This window comes from Alligator mississippiensis, chromosome 3, assembly GCF_030867095.1.
Source record: "Alligator mississippiensis isolate rAllMis1 chromosome 3, rAllMis1, whole genome shotgun sequence".
Classification (NCBI taxonomy): domain Eukaryota; kingdom Metazoa; phylum Chordata; order Crocodylia; family Alligatoridae; genus Alligator; species Alligator mississippiensis.
Genome location: NC_081826.1, coordinates 146,168,800 through 146,189,886, shown reverse-complemented (window position 1 = coordinate 146,189,886; position 21,087 = coordinate 146,168,800). Strand labels below are relative to the sequence as shown.

The 21,087-nt window shown below is 43.4% G+C and overlaps 1 protein-coding gene across 2 annotated transcripts in view; it reads right to left on the bottom strand.

The window, feature by feature from the left end:
- The window catches only part of EXOC3 (exocyst complex component 3), a 38,453-nt gene extending 17,614 nt beyond the window's left edge, over positions 1-20,839 (bottom strand). Inside the window, exons 1-6 of one of the 2 annotated variants that reach the window (XM_006264729.4) lie at positions 20,735-20,832; positions 17,894-18,072; positions 14,985-15,175; positions 10,603-10,822; positions 9,295-9,976; positions 2,686-2,803 (exon numbers count right to left, since the gene is read on the bottom strand). In XM_006264729.4, coding sequence (XP_006264791.1) covers positions 2,686-2,803; positions 9,295-9,976; positions 10,603-10,822; positions 14,985-15,128 — 1,164 coding nt within the window. In that variant the 5' untranslated portion in view covers positions 15,129-15,175; positions 17,894-18,072; positions 20,735-20,832. Of the gene's footprint in view, positions 1-2,685; positions 2,804-9,294; positions 9,977-10,602; positions 10,823-14,984; positions 15,176-17,893; positions 18,073-20,734 lie in introns of both variants that reach the window. The other variant, XM_014595199.3, reaches the window with a different exon arrangement.
- Between the last annotated feature and the right edge of the window lie 248 nt (positions 20,840-21,087).

Genomic DNA, 21,087 nt, shown 5'->3' with positions numbered 1-21,087 from the left:
TCCCCACTTCTTGACTGGCCGCCGGGGGTACCTCGACCAAAAAAGGTTGAAAACCCCTGGCTTAGAAGAATGTTGGTAAGGCTTCACCTGACAGAGCAGAATTTTATTTAGAAAACAGGACGTATAAAAATGACACAAACTAGTAAGTCTTGGGAGGAATGGGTCCTTTCCTTTTTCTTGTGATAAGCTATTTAGCAGAATTCACAGATTCACTGGAATCTAACAGAGTCACGCCATGAGCACTTCTGCTATGGCCTCAAACTTGTGACCTGTCAACCATATGCCTCGGCACCTGCACCACCCCAGCCCCTAGAGGAATGGGTGAGCCAATAAAAAAAAAAAGTAATAAATAAAAATAAAGTGTATAAATGTTAACAGAGCCATTCAGCCCTTTACAAGAGGAAGGGTTTTGCAAGCAATAAGAATGATAGATCTAGTATTGAGCTTTTGCAAGAAATCCATCTGCAGGCCAGGCATGGAAAAAATCTAAAAAAAACCCCCTGTGATGTGGTAGGCACAACCACTGTATTGCTTCCCAAGACAGTTAAATAGTAATGTGGTAGTGATTTTAAGGGCTAAGCATATCATTTTTGTATTAAAAGACAGAATGGTAGATAAAGAAAATAGATGCATTTTGATTAAAAAACATTTAGAAAAATTAGTAACAGTTAGTAACAACTGCCTTCTATTTGACTTTGGTTGGGATCATCTTGCTTTTTATAGTTTATGGAGTTCTTAATATATTTAATATATCTGGTGTTAGGAAATTGGGACTCAAAAACTAACAGTATTCTCAGAGATTGAACAGAACTCTGCTTTATGACCCTGAACGGTAAAAAAACCAAAACAAACCAACACAAACCCCCCTCCCCAACCCCCCCCTCACAACCTTATTTGTGTATTTTCAAATGAAGAGCAAATAGATTTAAAAAAAATCTATGCAGTGCTGGCTAAGCAGAGATGAGAGGCATCTTTATCAGCAGAATCTCCCATTAAAAAAAAAAAACAAGGAGAAAAGTATTTGACAAAAGCCCTATCAACCCTAAAAGAATGCTCCTTTTCAAACTTTGTATTGCATCCTTTCTGAATGCCCTCTTCGTATATTTAGTGGAACGCTACTGGATCTGTACAGTACTGCACCTGAGGCAATCAGCTGGCTGCAAAATTTTGCCATAAAATTGCGAATATTTCTCTTTACTCCCTGATCAATGTCATCATATACAAAATAAATAAGGAAGCCCTAGAATAAGCATAGACATTCCAAAATGTGAGGGAGGGAGGGAGGGAGGGAGGGAGTGAATGAGTGAAAAAATATTGGAAGCTAAAGGTATAAACTGTGTCTCTTACAAATTAGTAAAGCATAACAGACTCTAAAATACATAATACAAAACTATTATGAAAAGGGTGATAGAATACAAAGGCTTCTAGCTAGAAAGATTTAAGAAAAAAAAAGAAAGAATAGTATGGCAATCCTGTTGATTAGAAATACAGCTCCCCACCCCACCAGGTGCCCCTCACTCCTGACCCACAGCCCCCTGCCAGTGCCTCTCATTCCCAACCCACAGCCCCCCACCCTCCCATCCCTTCTGGTGTCCCTCACTTTTGACCCACTGCCTCCTGCAACCCCTAGCCCTGCTGGAGGGGGACCCCAGCTGCCAGGGCTACAGGACCAGGGCCAGGGACTGCAGCACTCTGCCGCCTCCCAGCAGCACCTGAGCCCCAGCTACCACACAAGGGAAGTGGCAGCTGCTGTAGCCAGAGCAGAGCCTGGATTCACCGCCTCCCACTACCCTGTGGGCAGGATGGCCAGGATGGAGCTCAAGAGGGGTGGGGGCAGACTGCCTGCTGCAGGGCTTAGGTTCCCTGCCCTGCTGCCCTCCCCTCCGGAGGCCTCTGTGGGCCAGCAAGCAGGACCTGGTGCAGGATGACAGAGAGGCTCAATGTGCTGCCATTACTGCTACTGGCAGCCCCAAACCAACTGTGCCACCATGTTGAAGTATCCTCTGCCTACCCAGCAGCAGCAGTAGCACGGCTAAGACAGGGCTCCTGGCAGCAGCACTGAACCTCTTGGCCCTCCTGTGCTGGGTCCTGCCTGCTGGCCCACAGCATCCCCCAGAGGTCAGCTCAGGGTGGGTGGGGAAGGCAGCATGGCAGGGAGCCAGGACCCCACAATGAGCAGCATACTTCCCTGCCCCGCACATAAATCTTGGGGGATACATGTCCTCCCATGCCCCACACCCCGGAAGTATGTACAACAGCAGGAAGCCAGCCTCCCCAGATGAGCCTCCCACAGCTCCATCCCACTCCCCAGCCGGTCCTGGACTCTTGCCCTGGTTGGGTAGTGTCCGTAGTCCCAGGTGCCAGCCCTACCCCACTCCCTCCCTTACTATGGTGCCCCCTTATCCCGCTATGCATTGTCTATGCCCCCACCCTTCCTGTTAGCCTGCAAGGGAAAACCTGCAGTTTTTCACATTTTCCCCTCTCAAAGGAGAAAATCCACATTTTTCCACAGTGAATGGAAAACCTGGATCCCTGATGATAACTAAATACATACGATCAACATTTTCTACAATAAACTGTTCTGAAAAAAGTACACCCTGTCCCTACAACATTGTTTTTATTTCCCACAAAAAAGAATCAAGTTCAGGTATTTTTAAAGGTACTTCCAAGATTCCCGTTACTTACAGTAAGCGTTGACATGTATTTGCTGAGAAGCTGGTCTACCGCAGTTTGTGAAATTAAAGGAGTCAGGCAGTTTACATCCACTTCTGGGGCCAGTTCCAAATTTCCCATCATCTCTTCACTGAATTGAAAGAAAAAGAAAACATACTGCAAATGAACAAACAAAAAGTGAAGAAAACATGAATATGTAACCTTTTTTGGTGTAACCTTGAATATGTAACCTTTTTTCTAAAACTACAACAGGTGACTATTACAAGTTTCTGAAACCCCTTTAGTTAAAAAGGCACATTGAACACTTTATATTCAAAATGTAAAGAAACTTCAGAGTTAGAACAAAGGAATTTAACCTTAGATTCTTTCTGGGAAACGTAAGCGATGACCCATTAAGAATTCTATTTTGTACAAAGAAACGATGTTCTGACTCTGGACATCAGAGACAGATGCTTATATTAGTGCAAACTATTAAATAGGACCAGAGTTTTTAGTATAGGTTTCTATATACTGCTTACTGAATCCTTTTTGATGGGACAATGATAAACGCACATCCACAGTTAACTTTTAAAACTCCCAGGTTTAAGTGAGCTTATAAATCAACATAAGAAATTGAAAGAAAGCACCAAATAAGTTGTTATAATGTAAAATTATAGAGAGGTAGGGCTGGAAGGGACCTCCAGAGGTCATCTAGTCCAACCCCCTGCCTATCCAAACCATCCTATACAATTCATAATTGAAACTTTACATAAGACTACCATCAAGCCTGACACAACATAAACCTAACACCCTAACCTGCCACAGAAAGCAGGGAAACCACAGCAGCTAATGCCCTGCTTCTATGAAATGCTGTCAATATATGCTCAGGAGATCCCGGGTAGAGGGCCATGCCCCCCCACTATAGAGGAAGACAAAACACTCTACAGTCCATACCACTCTGACCAGGGAGTAAAATTCCTTCCTGACCCCAAATATGGAAACTGGTCTGACCCTAAGTGGAGGGGCAAGACTCTCTAGCCAGGAACATCTGGCTTTGGTCTCAGCAGGAACACTGGCACATCCCAATCAAAGTCCCCAGCCTTGGCTGTAGCCAACATCCAGTGCCTCTGAGGTAGGCTTCAAAACACCCTGACTCCACTGAAACCTCCTGCTATTCTGACATGGACCTGTTAATAATTACATTTTGCCTGCAGCTATTAAGCCAGTTATCTATCCAACTTGTAAACGTTTTATCTAGCCCAAATTTCTGCAGTTAGTTTATGAGAAGGTCCTGTGGAACCTTGTCAAAAGCCTCGCTGAAGTTCAGATATGCTATATCCACAGCATTCCCTTCATCCACTCAAGTAGGTGCCTTGTCAAAGAAGATCACATTTATTTGACACTATTTGTTTTTCAAAAATCCATGCTGGCTGCTTGCGACCAGCCTTTCCTTCTCCACATGCTTGCAAATGGCCTCCTTAGGACATGCTCCAGTAACTTCCCAGGTACAGGTGAGGCTAATCAGTCTATAGATCCCTAGGTCCTTCTTTTTGCCTTTAAAGAGGGGCACTATGTTGGATTTTTCCCAGTCCTCTGGCACGTGGCCTGTTTCCTACGATTTTGTGAAGATCATTGCTAAGGGCTCCAAGACCTCCTCCACCAGTTACTTCAGGACCCTGGGATGAAATTCATCAGGCCCTGCTGACTTGAATTGATTCAGAACCGACAAAAGCTCTCTAACCATCTCTTTTGTTTTTGCTTCTGTCAGCTTGTCCCCTTCGTTATCCAGATAATCCCTATTAGGTGTCTGGCCACCACTTCCTTTTTTTTGGTGAAGACTGAGGTAAAGTTCTCCCAACCCTGTCCTTCCAAAACAGAGTGTAACCCTCAATGTCGACATTCCAGTCATAAGAGCTGTCCCATCAGGTCTATGTGATGCCAATCACATCATAGTTCTTTTCATAAGTTGCAGCTTCCAGCTCATTATCTTGTTTATTCTCATACTTCTTAATTTTGTATATGTGCATACGACATTTCACATTTTAACCTACTTGCTTCCCTTTTGTGCCATTTGTTGCAGCCCTGTAGCTCTCTGGCCCTTTTCCAGAGTTACGTTGCTTCTTCAAGTCCTTTTCCCTCTGGACTGTGTGCTCTGTTGCTAGATGGTGATGATCACCATCCCTCATCCTCCTTGTTTAAAGCCCTCCTTACTAGGTTGGCCAGATGACACTCAAAGATATTCTTCCCCATTCTCATCAGATGGATCCCACCTCTTGATAGCAGTCCTCCTTCCAAAACCACCTGCCCAATGCTGAAGAAGACAAAGACCCTCATGTTGACACCACCATCTCAGCTACATGTTCACATCCAGGATACAATGGTCTCTGCTTGGACCCTTGCCTTGCACAGGAAAAATCGATTAGAACACCACTTGCTTTTTGTCCCTCTACTTAGCTATAATTGCAATTTTGATGGGCTTAAATGAGTTCAAGTCAGCAGGGCCTGATGAACTTCATCCCACTTTTGTCCTGTATCCTTTCCAATTTCATCATTATATGGGTGTGCTATTCACCTATATTCATCACGTGTTCCTACTCTGAGTTTCTATACAATTCTTTTTCAATTTTCAGGTTATTTATGAACTCCTGATACATTTTTACTAGTTTCCTAATGTTTCTAATCTTCCTCTGCATCAAGGTAGTTTTCCATTCTGCCTTTAATACTGGGTTTCAGCAATTTCCACAACTCCCGAACTCCTTTCCCTCCTCCACCCCCACCCCAACCGAATTTCTTCCCAGAGGCCTTGCCAACCATTACTTTCAGTTTGTTGAAGTGCAGTTGGGGCTGCTTTTTTTTTTTTGTTTTTGTTTTTGTTTTTTTTTAACTTCATTTTTCTTCTTCTGCAGGTTTCTCACTCCTGCCCACCTTAGAAGCATGAACTCTTATTAGGTAATTATCAAGTTACCTATTTTAGTCAGATTTAAATCTAAAATAGCCACTCCTTTAGTAAACTCTTCTACCTTGTGAAAAAAGTTGCCCAGCAAGTTCTTGGGGGCCATACGTGTCTTGTCTTAAATGTTTTTGTTCACTTTGTCAGACTAATCCCATTTTTTCCCCAAAAGTTCTACTGCACAACCAGTATTCTAATCCTGCATAGCCCTTTACGGTTAACAGGGAGGACTAATGAAAAACACCACTTGTAGCCCTCACTTCTTCACCTTTTTTCCCTGTGGCTTCTAATCTCTTCTGATCTGCTCAGGACTCATATTGGCAGTATTATTAAGACCTGAGTGGATAAACAGCATCAGATGATAGACTACCAGACTGCAACCTTTCCAACATATCCTGGATTTTGGGCAATGCAGGCAGGCAGAACATTTCCTGGAAATACTGCTCTGGTCAGCAGATGGATGCCTCGTTTCTCCTCAGAAGGGGTCTCTGGCAACCTTACCATCTTTAATTTTTAAATCTTAGAAGACGTGGCCATGACCTGCTCATCTTTTGGGACACATGGCTCTTCCTCCCCAGCTAGTGGGGTCTTCTGCTCCTCTTCTCTTTATTCCACCACTGCATAGCAGTTCCTGACCTTGGTGGATTTAAGTGGGGAGTAGAGCAGTTGCTGCATAAGATGACAACCTTTTTTGCCGATTGTAAGCAGGATGCTTAGGCTGGCTTTACTCCCTGAAGAGCTCCCTAGCCTGTCCTCCAAATAAAAAAATAGTCTTTGCATACCAAACAAATAAACCAACAAAGCTCTGGCCCTGTTCTGGGCAGTAGGGCACACCCTTTGGCTCTGGCACCAGCACAATAGTGTGGCCACTTCGTGGTAGCAAGCTTATTCAGGTTACAGTTTGCCTCCTGCCGGCAAACTGCTTTTTCACCCAGCTTGCCTCCTGATCTCTCCTTTGGGATTTTAAGCCTCTAGTGCAGTGTTTCTCAGCCCATGGGTCACAACCCAAAAGTGGGTTACAAGAATATATTAAAAGGTTGTGAACAAACTTTAAAAATGGATTCTCCTTTTAAGGAGAAAAACATAGGAAATCATGACTTTTCTGTTGCAGGCTGGCAGAGTTCCAGGCTGCAAAGGGCTGCTTGGGACCCCCAAGCCTCACACACCCAACCCCTGCCCCACACACGGGGGGACTTGGGGGCAGCAGGGCAGGAGTGAGGGGCAGCGGGTCAGGACTGGCCATCAATGTTTACAAATGGGTCCTGGTACAAAAAAGGTTGAGAACCACTGATCTATTGGGATGCTCATTATCCAAGCACCCACAGCTAGGCTTTTTTCAATAGGGATGCCTGCTCCCTCTTAAAAAGGGCCAGACCACCTTGTTACACTGGTCCTGGTACAGTCCTTTCTCCAAATTTCCTTAATCCTGCAACTCTCCATGTGCATGCTGTTGGCAAAGTCCTCATACTCATGGATGCATCCCAGCTCCTTAAGCTGACTTGCCTGCTTCCTGAGGAATGACACCAGCAAACCAGGAGGTACGCTGTTTATCTTCCTTTAAAGCAGGGGTGGGAAAAATGCAGCCCGGGGGCCAGATGTGGCCCGCCAGGCCATTCTATCCAGCCCGCAGGGCCCCTAAAAAAATTTAGAAAATTAATATTAATCTGCCCTGGGCTGCCTGTCATGCGGCCCTCAATGGCTTGCCAAAACTCAGTAAGTGGCCATCTGCCCAAAATAAATGCCCACCCCTGCTTTAAAGGGATATGCAAAGTATATTCCCAGTAATTTAAGACCAGGACAAGAGGGGAGATATCTATGCAGCCTACCTTCCCTACAAACATATGCAGAGGAAGAGCTGGCAGCAACTGTATCAGTGATGTACAATTTTCTACCAGTTATAGGTTTTTTCCTCCAAGATGCTTGTAACAGTAAGAAACATGCCCACACACAGAGCTGCCTTCCTATGTTACTCAGCCAGCTCTAAATTCAACCTGTTAACTCCCTTAAACCTCCCAACCATATGTCTCCCTCACGTCCTGCTCATTGTGGGTTTTGTTTGCCTGTTTGTAAGACAAAGAGAAGTGTGTCTCAAATTCCACCTGAAGCTGCCAACAGAAATATTTGTAGTATGATTAATATTTCCTGCCTCTACTTTGGATATTACTGAATCACTAACAGGTTTAGGGCAGATTCAGACAGTCAGAAAACGATAGAGAAACAGAGCAACTGGCTGTAACGGAAAAAAAAGCATGCATAGCTCAGGGCCTTATTCCAGGGGTTGGCAACCTGTGGCCCACAGTCTGTGCAAAGTCATTTCACCCAGCCCACAGAACAAGGGGATTTCTGCAGCACTTAAGCGGCAAGGGACTTCGCTCAGGTGGCAGCAGGGTTCGCAATACGGGGGGGGCGGGGCTTAAGGGAGCTGAGCCCTGCCATAAGAGATGAGAGCTTCCTCCCCCATAAGAGATTAGAGCTCCAAGCTTGCCCCACACCTTTCTAAGCAGCAAAGGCAGCACTGGCTCATTCTGGCTTCTAGCTGCCACCACCACAGACATCTCCCCCCACGAGTTGGAGTGTAATTCAAACCCTGAGTGGCAGTGGTGGTACTGCAGGGTGGGAGGAGAAGAGAGAAGTGGTAACCATAGCTCTGGCTCCCACTCCTGGCAGGTTTGAAAGTGGCCTACTTTTGGAATGAAGCCACCCCAATAAAGAGACTCCCTACTGCACAATGTTGCCAACTCCTGCCTTAGTCAATGTCATCAAATGAGAAATGTTGAGAAAACAGAAGTATGATTCATATGCCATGAGACTAAATACCACTAGGCATGCACAGATCTTAAGTGTTCCCTGAAGGCTATATACTGGAAAGGCAGTATTTATCTTTCAAATTGTTCCCTACTACATTTTAAGAATAATAGCCATTAAAAATGTGGTAAGTTGTCTTAACAAAATAAATAAATAAATAAAATCACGCTACCTGAAACAAAACCAGAAACAGAATTTCACAGTATTACATGAGCTAACACCCGGGTAGAACTTCTTCAAGATACACAAACCATTACAATCCCATAATGGAAATATTTCAATGGAAAGTTAATCACATACCAAATGGAATTCAAAGAGCCCCAAACCTTGCTGAATGGAGTAAGGAAAAAAGTAAGTAATTACAAACTTATTTTGAGGGGCTCTCACAAAATGTCTAATATTTTGGTCATGTGCACATACAGAAAGCTTCCAGTCCCTTATATTCTGGACAACACTCCACCAAATTTATGTAACTGAATCATTTTACTGTATTAAAATGTCAAGCTTACTGAAATAAAAAAAGGGAAGAGATCACACTAAGTTAGAAAATTCTAAGCTATTTTAAGGAATGTTAGCCTTTAGCTACAGAGCAACTCAACTAGTAGCAAACAACAAATGCAACAGCAACCTTGATTGTTAAAAGATACCTTTTTTCCCCTAGCACACAGATGCATACTTACCAAAGCAGGATGCCTAATAAGCATAATAATCCTATGCCATATGCCCATGGAACAGATTCAACACAAATGCTATGGACTTATCAGCAAATATTTATTTTCACCAAATGCCTTCACCCTCATCAGTAAGAATCAAATTCAAAGGTATGTTATACACATCTTATGCCTTCCATTTCTAATAAAAAAGCATGTACAATGAGATGGCCTTACCTTTTGTATGTACTTAAAACCCATGTTAAAAAGGTAACAATTTCATTTGCTTCCAGATCTTCCGAAGCCAGTTCCTGCATGCGCATGGACAAAGCCTGGTGGTACATGTTTAACAACTTTTTGAAAATGTCATACTGTGGAGGAAAACGCTCTTCCATTAGATTTTTAGCCACTTGCAGGTCATCAAGGACATATTTACGAATAATTTCCAGATGGCACACAAGCCACATTTTGTCAGATTCTCTAGTATCAGCTTGAGTGCCTTCAATCCTGGTGCTCACAGTTCTTTCCAAGATATCAAACATGTTTTCTTTCCATTTCTTTGGTCTGCCAGGGGGAATGAACCCTGTTTGTTTCTTACGGTCTAGCATGCGCTTGTCAATTTTCTCTTCCCTTTCAATTATCCTGACAACTGAAACAAGTAAGGTTGGATCTCGGCGAACAGTAAGAAGAGATCTTTCAATTACCATCCAAAGTTGTTTTGCTAGCTCCTCAGAGAGTTTCTGAATTTCCCCAAAGTAGATATGAATGAGATTCATGTCATGAGTGTTCTTGCTGTCCATACGATACTGTTCATACATCAAGTCATCACGAGAACATTCCAAGTCTCTCAAATTCCGATGGGCTTTCAGAAGTTCTCCTCGCTCAATCAAGTCCTGGGTCTCCCTAACTATCTCTGGAACTGGTGGGGGTGAAAGGGAGGAGAAAAAGGCAAAATTAAAATTAGTGCAATATAAAAAGGATATAAAAAAAGGTTATAGAAACCATAACTGCACCAAGGGAAAGATTGTAGAGCAAGTCAAACAATTCTATTTACTAGTATGATTTCTCTTCAGGGAGATGTTAAAAATGAGCAGTAATTCTCAACATTTTTATTTAGTGTTCTTATTCCTTTTAATTACAATGTTTTATTTTAATTAAAGGCTAAAACTGCTGAGTTACAGAATCTTAAAATCAATGGAAGACAACTTTCCTTTTACTTTTTAAATATCCATACAATTGCACAAAAGCTACATTGTGCCCATACACTTGCTGCACTGTGTCAGTAGGTGTTATTTCTCTTGTACCTTATGCAAAGTAATTTTAAATTCAGCTGTGAGACACAAACAAGCACAAGGAAGATACTGAGGCTATAGATAATACAATAAAAGGCAAATTTGGCATAACAGGTCAAATGATTAAATAAGGAAGTGGAGACAAGTTCAACATGTTGCTTTTTGATGAGGTATTTTAATGACATTTTAACACACTTTCTTCCAACTTGCAATCACCAAAATTCATACACCAAAAAATTTAAATTAAGATTACCTGAAAAAATGCTTTTGAGATTTTCTACAGCAGCTGCCAGTTGGCTATGTTGAACTACAGCATCCTTAACGCCTTTCAGATTTTCTATGGTGTTGATACTCTGACGCCAATCTTTATTGACATCTACTAAAGATCGCTGAATGTCCTTTACATCACTCAGTGCATTGTGCAGTTGGCTTAAACCAGTTCGTACCCCATCTAATTGTGATTGGATTGCTGCCTGAAAAAAAAAATTCTTATTAAGGCAAATGGCACAACTCAGAAGTTCTGAAATTGTGTTTTGAATTCTTTTTCTGTACTTGATTTTCATATAGGTGTAAGAGTATGGTTATACAGCATAATGCTGTGCTGTGCCAGGAAACCCAAGTTAGAATTGAACAAGCTAGCTTAGATGCAAGAAATATTAATGGAGCCCTCTTCCTGGGCTAAGACAGCTCTTCTGAAAAGCAGGGTATTTAGCCCAGACAGAACATAGTAACACCACTCTACCAATTCCAATAACCAAAGCCAGCTCATTCAGAGGGCCTAATATTTTTTTTAATAGCTGAAAATAGATATATTATTAAAAAGCCTCCAGAATCTATGAAGAGGACAATTTTTAACAGAGAGAGAAAAAATAGATATACTGTTGAAAGATCATAAGACAGCCAGTCTTATATATATTATTACTACTTTATATCAACTAATCTTTGACAAAATATTTATTTAGACCTCAGCATAGCCTCCTAAACCACTAAGTTGTCACAAGAAGACTTGAAACAGTCTAGTGCATTCTTGGATAGAAAGTAAGTATTAACTGGAACAGGGCTATTCAACTGGCAGCCCACAAAAGGTTGACAGACAGCCCACAGGCTCCTGCCTAGCCACTAGTTGGATAGTAGGAGGGGGACCAGGGAGGAGTTGCAGCAGAGGGGACCCGAGGAGGCCACCCCCACAGTATGAAGGCCATACAGCCTGGGGGTTCACAGCCCCCTGCTTCCCAGAAGTTGGACAGCCCCGAAGCAGAATAAGGTGGCATCAAGAGGTGTCTTCTATACATTCCTCAGATCTCAGATTCCTCAGAAGCTCCTATAAAAAGGGGTGCAAGGGTAAGAATGATGTGGATACCTATGATATGTAACTGAAAAAAAAGAGAAGTAGTTCTGGAAGGAAGAGGGCTAGGGAATGACTCAAGTGTCAAAGGCTGGGGCCAGAAGCACCCAAACAAAGTACAGCAAGCCCACCCATGCCCAGAGCATGCCTAGCACCCTACCAAAGGGGACAGACCACATCCATTTAATTTAGGTAGGGACTTACCTAAATTGAAGTGGAAGTTTGCAGTGCATCAGCACCTTTAACTGTGCTCTCTTGTTGCGCACCTCTTCCCCCCTCAACTGCTGAATGGCTACAAGGCAATTAATGCTGCAGTTTTTGCCCCTCACCCACTCAGTGAGATTAAAGGTGCCACTGCGCTGTGAACTTCTGCCACGCTATAGGTTGGTCCCTTGGTATAGGGTCTGCTGTACTAACATGGTGTGCTTCACTGTGATGCTCCCTAGCAAGGTCCTTTGATGGTCTAGACAGGCCAAGAAAGGCATTGTTGTGGTGCCAATGTGCTGGGAAAACAAAAGAGAAAGCAGCTAGAGAGCTAGAACTCTCCATGGAACAGGACAGAAACATGAACCCAATGCTTCTCATCATTCAGCAACATCAGGACTGTGAAACAGAATATCTAAACATTTCCAGTATAAGAGCTAAACCTAAGCCATCATAAGGATAGAGACAATTACATTTTTCCATTGCAGTTTCAAGAACTGGACTTATTGGCAAAACATAAACCTTTTCTGCATCTTTGATGGATTTATTTGAAGCCACACAGTCAGAGACTGTTAGAAGTCAGTGCATGATGAATCAATTAAATCTATGAAACAATGTCCCTCAGCCTGGGATATTAAAGGATGTTCAGGACACTGGGGAAATGTAATATACTAGGTTGATAAAAACTAACAGACAAATAAGCAATTTGCACTTCATACCCAAAAGCCTGTTTATAACCCTCCCAGCTATATAACTGGCACAATAAAAGATATCACCTACAACAATTTTTGCAGTAGCAGTGTAGGAGTACTGAGCAGAAGGAACTTTCACAAGTGGCTTTTTTCCTTGACCTCAGAAAAAAGGGGGAGGAGTCAGGAACCTACTTAGATTTTGGGAAGAAAAGTGTACTTTCTGTGATGATGGGATATGCTAGATACCTTATATGAATATTTGATCTGTGTCCAACATGTGATGTGTGTAGTTCATTTTCAAGAATCTATGTCTGAGTACGAAAGGAGATCAGAACATGCCTAACTCCAACAGTTTCAATGCACTTACTCAACTGGGCAGAGACAGAAAGAGGTAGAGAGTGCAACTCATTAGAACAAAATATGTCCAACCACTCAAGCAATAGTATCATCTGTGTCAAGCCCTGCTGCATAATCTGGATCAGCAGGAAAAAACAGTTTGAGGCAACAGGTGACTTTACACACAAGCTTTAAAACTAGAGGTACACCAATACATTGGTCCGTACCATATCAGCACTGATAAAAGGAAAATTAACATTATCGGAAATTGGCTTTTTTTGGCTGGCGTGGCCAATAGTGTCACTGATAAATGCTGCATGCACGTGTGCAGCCACAGCATGCATGCAGCCAGGAATGCAGCCCAGCAGCTTGGAGAGCAGCATCTGTCTGGTAAGTCTGCTGTGGGGAAGGTGCAGGGGGGGAACAAATTAAGGCTCCGCAGTGAGCGAAGGAGTGGAGTGGGGCTGGGGCAGGGGCAGGCACTGCCAGCTGGGGTGGGGTCGGGCACAAGATGGAGCCAGTGGCTCATCCAGGGGGAGTGACTCCTACTGCTCTGCGCATCCCTGGAAGAGGCATGGGGGGGGCACCTGTCCCCTGGATCTGTGCACAGAGCAAGGGCAGGCTGCTTCAGCCTCTTCCTAGAGGCTGTGCTCGAGCCAGGTTGGGCGGGGCAGGGCAGGCAGCAGAGGTGCTGCTGAGAGAGGGAATTATGTGGGGACTAGAGCCACCCCAAAATTCACTGCAGACCCCCCTTCCCAGCCCAGCTGGAGCACCACTGGGAAGAGGCTGGAGCAGCCCTGGTCCTGAGCATGCAGCGGTAACCCACCTTCACCCTGCGCACAGATCTGGAGAGCACATGCCCCCCATGACTCTCCTGGGGGTGCACACAGTGGTAGGAGCTGCCCCCTGGTTTACCCCCAGGATGAGCCACCGTGCCTGCCCCTGACTCACTCTCCCCCTCACCGTGGGGCCTCGATCTGTTCCCCCATGCCCCTTCCCCCCAACAGACTTACCAGCTGGATGCTGCTCTCCAGGCTGCCAGGTTGCATATTGGCAATCAGATTGGTACTGGCTGATATGGCTGGTCAATAATCAACCATTGGTTCTGTCCCAAAAAATCTTTATCAGTGCACCCCTAGTATTTGGTACTCAATCTAAACGGTCTGTTGTCAGTAGGAGACATTTGGCTAAAACACACCACAAATTTGTAATTTCAAATAAGTTTAAATTGAATTGTTGCTATATAAGTAAACATTAAAATAATAAAAAGGAAACCAGACTGTACTGGGGAAGAAATATGCAAAGAAAAATCTGAAGATAGATCCAGTTTCAGTCAGGACCTAGTATTCTTCCCAAATTACACACAACACATTAGATGGTAGAGATAGCCTCTGTAAACCAACATAAAAATCAATAGCTAGATAAAGTTTTCAACATGGATCTTTTTGAAAATAAATTGACAAGTTAAAAAATTAATTGTTAATGACTGCAATGCAGGCATTTTTGTTAACAGGTTAAACTGCACAAGGAGCAGGACAAAATGTGCAGCTGAGGAGTAAGTATATATGGAATGTTTGATTATCTTGGAACAAAATTACTATCATATTCAAGGCAATATACCACACTGCAGAGCAGCAATTCTCAACCACAGAACCATAGGGTGCTGCAAGATCCTTTTAAGGGTGTTGCAGGTTAACATTGCTAGGTGCATGCAAACATCTACATGTGAATAACAAGACAAACCCAGAGATGTCAAATAAGAAGCCATAGTGTCAAAAAAATTCTGACCTTGTGGTCTTTCTGACTTCTTTGGAACAGAAGAATTGCTCTATTATTTTTCCACAGGCAATAAACAAATGAAAGTGAAGGGCTGGCATTTTCCGAGGGCTACCTTGACCATAAAGGTTGAGAACCACTGCTTTAGAACATACATCTGTTTTTTTGGAATGCTGATTTTACTGAGCAAAGGCTTACAAAAAGCTCTAAAATTAAACCTCACACACACATACACTGCTTAATTCAGCACTTTGTTACTGCTGAGTTTCATTAATTTTGTACCTTTAATCGAGCTTCTACTGAAGCCTTCTTACGAGCCTCCCTCCTGCGATACTGCTCCACTTTATCCAATTGGTCAGGACGCTGAAGCATTCCAGCTACTCTCTGTACAGCTGTTGCAACTGCTTCCCTGCCTGTTTCCTCCATTATTGACTAGTATCTCAAAGTGTAAGATCTCTCATAATGTAACAGAACTGGGGGAAAAAAGAATAAAGTATTAAGAAAAAAATCTATTTCCACTTGATAGCTAATTATTACTTCCAAATAAATATTTCTAAAGTATTACTTAATGCACTTACCAAGTGGATAACAAAACATAACTAACTTGATAGCAATATTGTTACATATAATTTCTGCTGTCTTATCAGTATCTAAACAGTTATATCTTGTTTAAAAGATCATTCATTTATATTCCTCTACTTTACACATTTTCTTTAAATCTTCTTTAAAGCATTGCCATTGATAATGTTCTAATTCAGATGGTAACAACAATCATTTGCACGAAGGAACATAACAGGAGTAATTAGGGACCCAACTTATCTGCACCTAACATGGTGCACATAGGGAAAAAGCCTGAGGTATATAAATAAGAAAGAACATCCAGCGCAAGGACCACATGAAATAGCTATTATGTTTGGTGAAGCTGAAGGTTAATATTATTGGAAAGACCAAGGACAGACAAAGTCCAAACAGAAACCTTTCATCTACTTACAAACTCATTGAACACACAAGGCTATTTCTTTTTCACCCCCTAATACTCCAAATAAGAAGTTGTCCTTGAATCCTGCTTTTTCTTACCCTTATGCTCAAGAGCCAAGGACAGTGGCACTTAACGTCATCCACAAATATTGGAACTGATGGAGAGGTCAGACTTTTCAAGGGTACCAACAAAAACAAGCTTACAACAAAAATCTCTGGCAGCGAAGAAATTGGTGCCCAAACTAATTACTTTCTGTCTGGGGACAGCCACTATTCAGTCCTCCGTATCTAGAATCTCCTGGCATCACTAGACATAGATGACTGCCCAAGTTTAAGGCACTAAAATAGCCCTGGAATTAGGTACAACTTCAGAACATAAAACTGTAAGGAGTCTCCTGGGCCATCTTGGAGATTAACTATGTACTTTCACAAACCAGGAATCTCCAAACTGCCAATTCAATCTATTACACCAAGTAAAAGGCACAATACCCACTCTGCAAATACTGGAGAAAGAATTGACATAAAGGCTCTTGCTTCTTAGTTTATCAAGCTTCAACAGCAACAAAGGCCTCCTCTGTCTATCTGGGAATGTGGCTCCGACTCAAGGACAAAGATCTGAATAATACTATTGACCTGCTTTGTATTTCCAGAATACGCATTTTTAAAAAGTTTTAAAGCTTTAAATACTCCTCCAAAAGAACACAAATTGCAAAACTTGATATGCAAGATTCTGAATATAGAAAAGTAAAATATCAAATAATAGATTATGTGGGAAATCATACTAAGAAGAAACGGAACCAGGAAACTTTACAATAACTGTTTTTCCAGAGATTGTGCTTTCTCTGTCAAAGATAATACTAAAAGTTATCTTCCAAACATCCGGTCTCCACTTCTGAAACTTACGACAACACACACAGATTTTATTCATCTCAGGGTATGCCTACACATCTGCTATACCATTATTTCACCTTGATACATCATTTTAAAAAATAAATCTCAGAACATTTTGGATTAAATGGAAAACTGCAATTGGTAGAAAGAGGCCCAAGTAATCTGTACTCTCTTGACTGTGTGTTCAAATTGAACATACACATTTGTTTTATTAGGGACTTGTAGATTGAAAGCTCCGTAGTTCAGGATTTGTTGGATTCTTTATTTAAAGTTAAAATTCAGGCTTTTTATTAGACACCAAAAGTTACTACATTCAAGATTACAACTCTGTTTGAATATGGAATAGGGGTTTTTTTTGTTTTTGCTTTTTTTAAGTTACAGCTGAGAAAAATCAATATTAAAAATGACTCCTTTTGAGAGATTTATCTCACTCTCTCTTTTTCCCAAATCATCCAAATAATAGAGAAGTCCATGTACTGAAACTTAATTCCTAGTAATTCTGGTCCAGTTTTCATAATTGAAAGCTTACATGTAGGGGTGATATATCAGTTGGCTATCAGATGAGAACTGATAAAAGGAGAAATGATGTTATTGGCTACTGACTTTTTAAAATTGTGGTAGCTGATAATTACAGTGGCATGCCCAGAGCACCCTGGCAAGCGTAGTCTGGTTCCTGCACTCTGCCACTGACCTGATCTCATGACAGACTATAGGCTCCAGTGAGCAGCAGGAGGCACCGGGGAGCGGTCACAGGGTGCCTTGCTCAGCAACAAAGGGATTGTTCCCAGCTCCTGCTGCTGCCATGGCAAAGCAATGTGCACAGCAGGGGCCTGAGCACTAGGGCTGCATGCAGGAGGGGCAAGGCACTGTGCGAGGGACATTCTACTTCATCAAGCAGCTTTGCAAAAGCAGCTTCTCCCTGGCAACTGCTAGAGCTTGGCTCCGCAGGGCCCACCATGCTGAGACAGCAGCATGCTCTTGGGCTTCAAATGCCCCTGGCACTGCTGTCCACACAAGGGTTCGTCCCGCCTGCCCGGGATGGCAGCATAGACTGTGTGGGGAGCAGGGCTGGGGTTAAGAGCCATGAGTGAGGGGGCAACATATGTGGGAAAAAGGCAGTCACCACCTTCCTCATCAAGGGCTGGAGCAGGCAGGAAGGGTGTGGGTGTGTGTGCGTGTGCGTTGCAAAACAAAGAGGTTTATGTCAATAGCATGCCTTGCACTATTACTAAATACTGGTTATCGGATTGGCATGTGTGGTTGGCTAATCATCAACTATAGGCATCGTCCAAGAAAATCTTTATCGGTGCACCCTTACTTACATGCCAGTCTCATCTTCTCTGGAGAATCTCACAAATTTTCCAAAATGGTACCTCTGTCTCATTGCTCAACTGAGCCAAAACCAGCCTCCAAAGATGTCCACTCCCTTTATTCACCAACTCCTCACAGTGTTTCTATTTAAGTCTTGAGAGTATAGGAACTTCTATCTCAACTTCTATCTCTACGGAGAACAAGAGAAAGAAAGAGCCATTCTGAAAGAGTCCCTTAATTTAGGGTTAAGACAGGTCTCTGCCCCATTTTCCTCCATCCCACTGGTTGACAGCCCAGAGGTTGCAAGCTTGAGGCCATAGCAGAAGTGTTCATGGCACAGCCCTGTCAAGTTCCAACGTATCTGTGAATTCTGCTAAATACCTTGTCAGAAGGACACGGAAAAGGAAAGGAAGTCCATAATGTTCCTCCCTCCACCCCGAAGATTTTTCTAATTACCTCTAAGCTTTAGAATCAAAGATCCTTGCCACAAGGCAGCTTCATTACCATAGTGAAGGCTTTGGTTAACCCATTAAAAATAAAAGGGGAATACAAACTCACAGAACAGTCAATCCCTTCTACAAATTATGTTGCTCCTAAGTGACACTTGTTGTTTTAGGGAGTATCATCTGAATATATGGTTTGAAAAATGTTCCTAGGAAAATGTTGCTGGTAAGAGACTGTTGGTCTTATAAGGTGATGCTACAAACTGTACATCTTTCTGAAATTAAAAAAAACTCCTACTGAACACAAACATGTTTGCACGCACATGCAAACACACAAACTATAGTCTTCTGAAACTCCCAGTACTCTGCATTTCAAAACAACACATGTGCAAAAGCACTTAATCTGCATTCAGTACTGCAGCTATCTTTGTATATATGCACATGCTCAGTTTGACATGTTAGAATGCCCTTTAAGAACAAGAATGTGTCATAACAGAAAATGTGTAAATTCTCATCATCTGTTCAACATGATTTTGGAAACATAAAAAAAAAATCACTCCTAGATTCAAATGAAACACAACTGTCAGCATAAAATTAGGGCCTTTTTTAGATACATGTAGTATAGAAGGAAAGTAGAAACCATAAAACAAGACTGCAGCCTCTATCCTAACACCACTGTCACCTACAATTCCTAGTGAATTGCCAAGAAAAGAGCCACACCTTGTTTATATGAATTACATAATATAAGCCTGGTCCATGTTAAAAACTCAATAGGAATAACCATTTCAATTGGGGGTCTGCTTTTCTTTCTGAACCAAAATAGTGACACACATGAAATCCCCATTAAGAACGCAGTTACAAGAGCACAGCTCCTGCCTTTCCTTGGCAGAAATGGTCCCTACTAGTAAACAAGGTGTTTTTTCCCAATCTAACCACATTCATTTTAAACAAGACTTGTGAAAACTAATTTCCTTTGCACTGTTGATCAAAGCAACTTATTTCAACAGCAAGGTTGCCACATTCAGCTGCTGTCCATCCACACTGGCTGGAAAGAAAAACTGGAAATGGGAGGTTAGGGCCGTATTATCTGTGAGCACGAGTGACTGGTGCCTCCTGAGTCTGGGGGTGCACCAGATCACTGACAGGGGGGATCGTCGAGCCAGCAGCAAAACCGGAAGTGCAGTGGTTTCACTGCTGGCACACCCCCTACGCGTCACCCATGTCTGTAAAGGGCATGAACACTGTCCTAAAGTGAGGGCAGAGCATCAGTGGGATGTGAGACAGCCTCCTGAATAAGAAACAAATCCTGTCAGAGAACACCTGACCTCTACGCACAAAGCCTCAGGGCAGTGCTTCTCCCCCAGGGCACCATGGCACCAGTTTGCCAGGCATGTAATAATTATCCTATTTGTATAATTTCAACCTTTGCATGATGTACAACCAACAACAGGAAAAGTGTTTAAAATTTATGATGTTATCCAGGCTGTAGCCATATTGGTCTAGAGAAAAAAGCAATCGGGACTCGTAGTAGAGATAGTATCTTTCATTATACCAACTAGATTTTTGAAAAAAAAAAAAAAATTAAAGAATTTTTTTTGTGCGTGCAAAAATCTTGCTGGTCTAATAAAAGATATAATCTCTACTATGAGTCCTGATTGCTAAAATGTACACCAGTTTTTGGGGTGTAGGTTTTAGCTGTGTTGGTCTAAGGACATAGGCAGACAAGGTTCCTTGGGCGAATCTGATATCTTTTATTAGACCAACCCAAATAGCTGGAGAATAGTTATTAAGCAAGCTTTCGAGTTCAAAAACCCTTCGTCAGGCTAAGGAAGTTTCAGCAGTTGGTGTGTGCTCTTCCTGGATGGAATGAAAAGTAAAGAAGCCAGGGCTGGGGAGTTCATTGACATGGCACATGCAAAACCCATGTCACTCTGGGAGCCTGAAGTCACTTTGAGGTTTGCTGTCAGCACTTTCTCATGCCGGCTGGCCTTGAAAGAAAGAAATGACTCAACTTTGACGACCCAGTTCCCACCCATTCACTGACGGCTTGTAGTGAGCAATAAAAGACTCGCTTGCGTGCTTGTTTGCGGATCTGTGATAGCGTTTCAGCAAATACGATAATTTGGAGCTTCCAAAGCGATCACTTCATATGTAAGACCTGGCCCCGCTGCAGCCTCTTGAAACGCCTCCGAGGCTGCGAGAAGCGCCGAGGGGCCCCAACACGGCTCACAAGCGAAGCTCAAGAGACGATTATTTTTCTGTAGCGGAGCCAGCGGTGAGGGAAGCTCCCACCTGCGCAGGGCCGCGGGCCAGAGGCGTGGGACAGCCGCTGCCCAACCCCCGTCACAGCCCGTCCCGCACGCTCCCCCCGGCCCCGGGCCCCTGGAGGAGGAGAAGGAGGAGACTCACCCGGCAGCAGCCCGGCTCGGCCCTGTCACTTCGCCCGCTGCCGCGGCGGCCCCGAGCAGCCGCTGACAGGCGCACACTGCGCAGGCGCCTGACGCAACTGCCGAAGCGACGCCCGCGAGTCTCCCCCGTTCCCCCCCATTGCGCCTGCGCTGCAACCCTTCCCCCGCCCCGCTCGACCGTCGCTACTGACCTACTGCGCCTGCGCCAACCCTTCCCCTCTGTTCCGTGCGGGCGTACTGCAGGGGAAGGCGGGAGTCTCGCGAGAACCAGTGTTGTGCTCACGGACGCGCCTGCGATGTTCTTGCACGTGGAGGCCAGCGGGTGGGTTCGAGGCGTCGAGCCAGGTGCTGGCC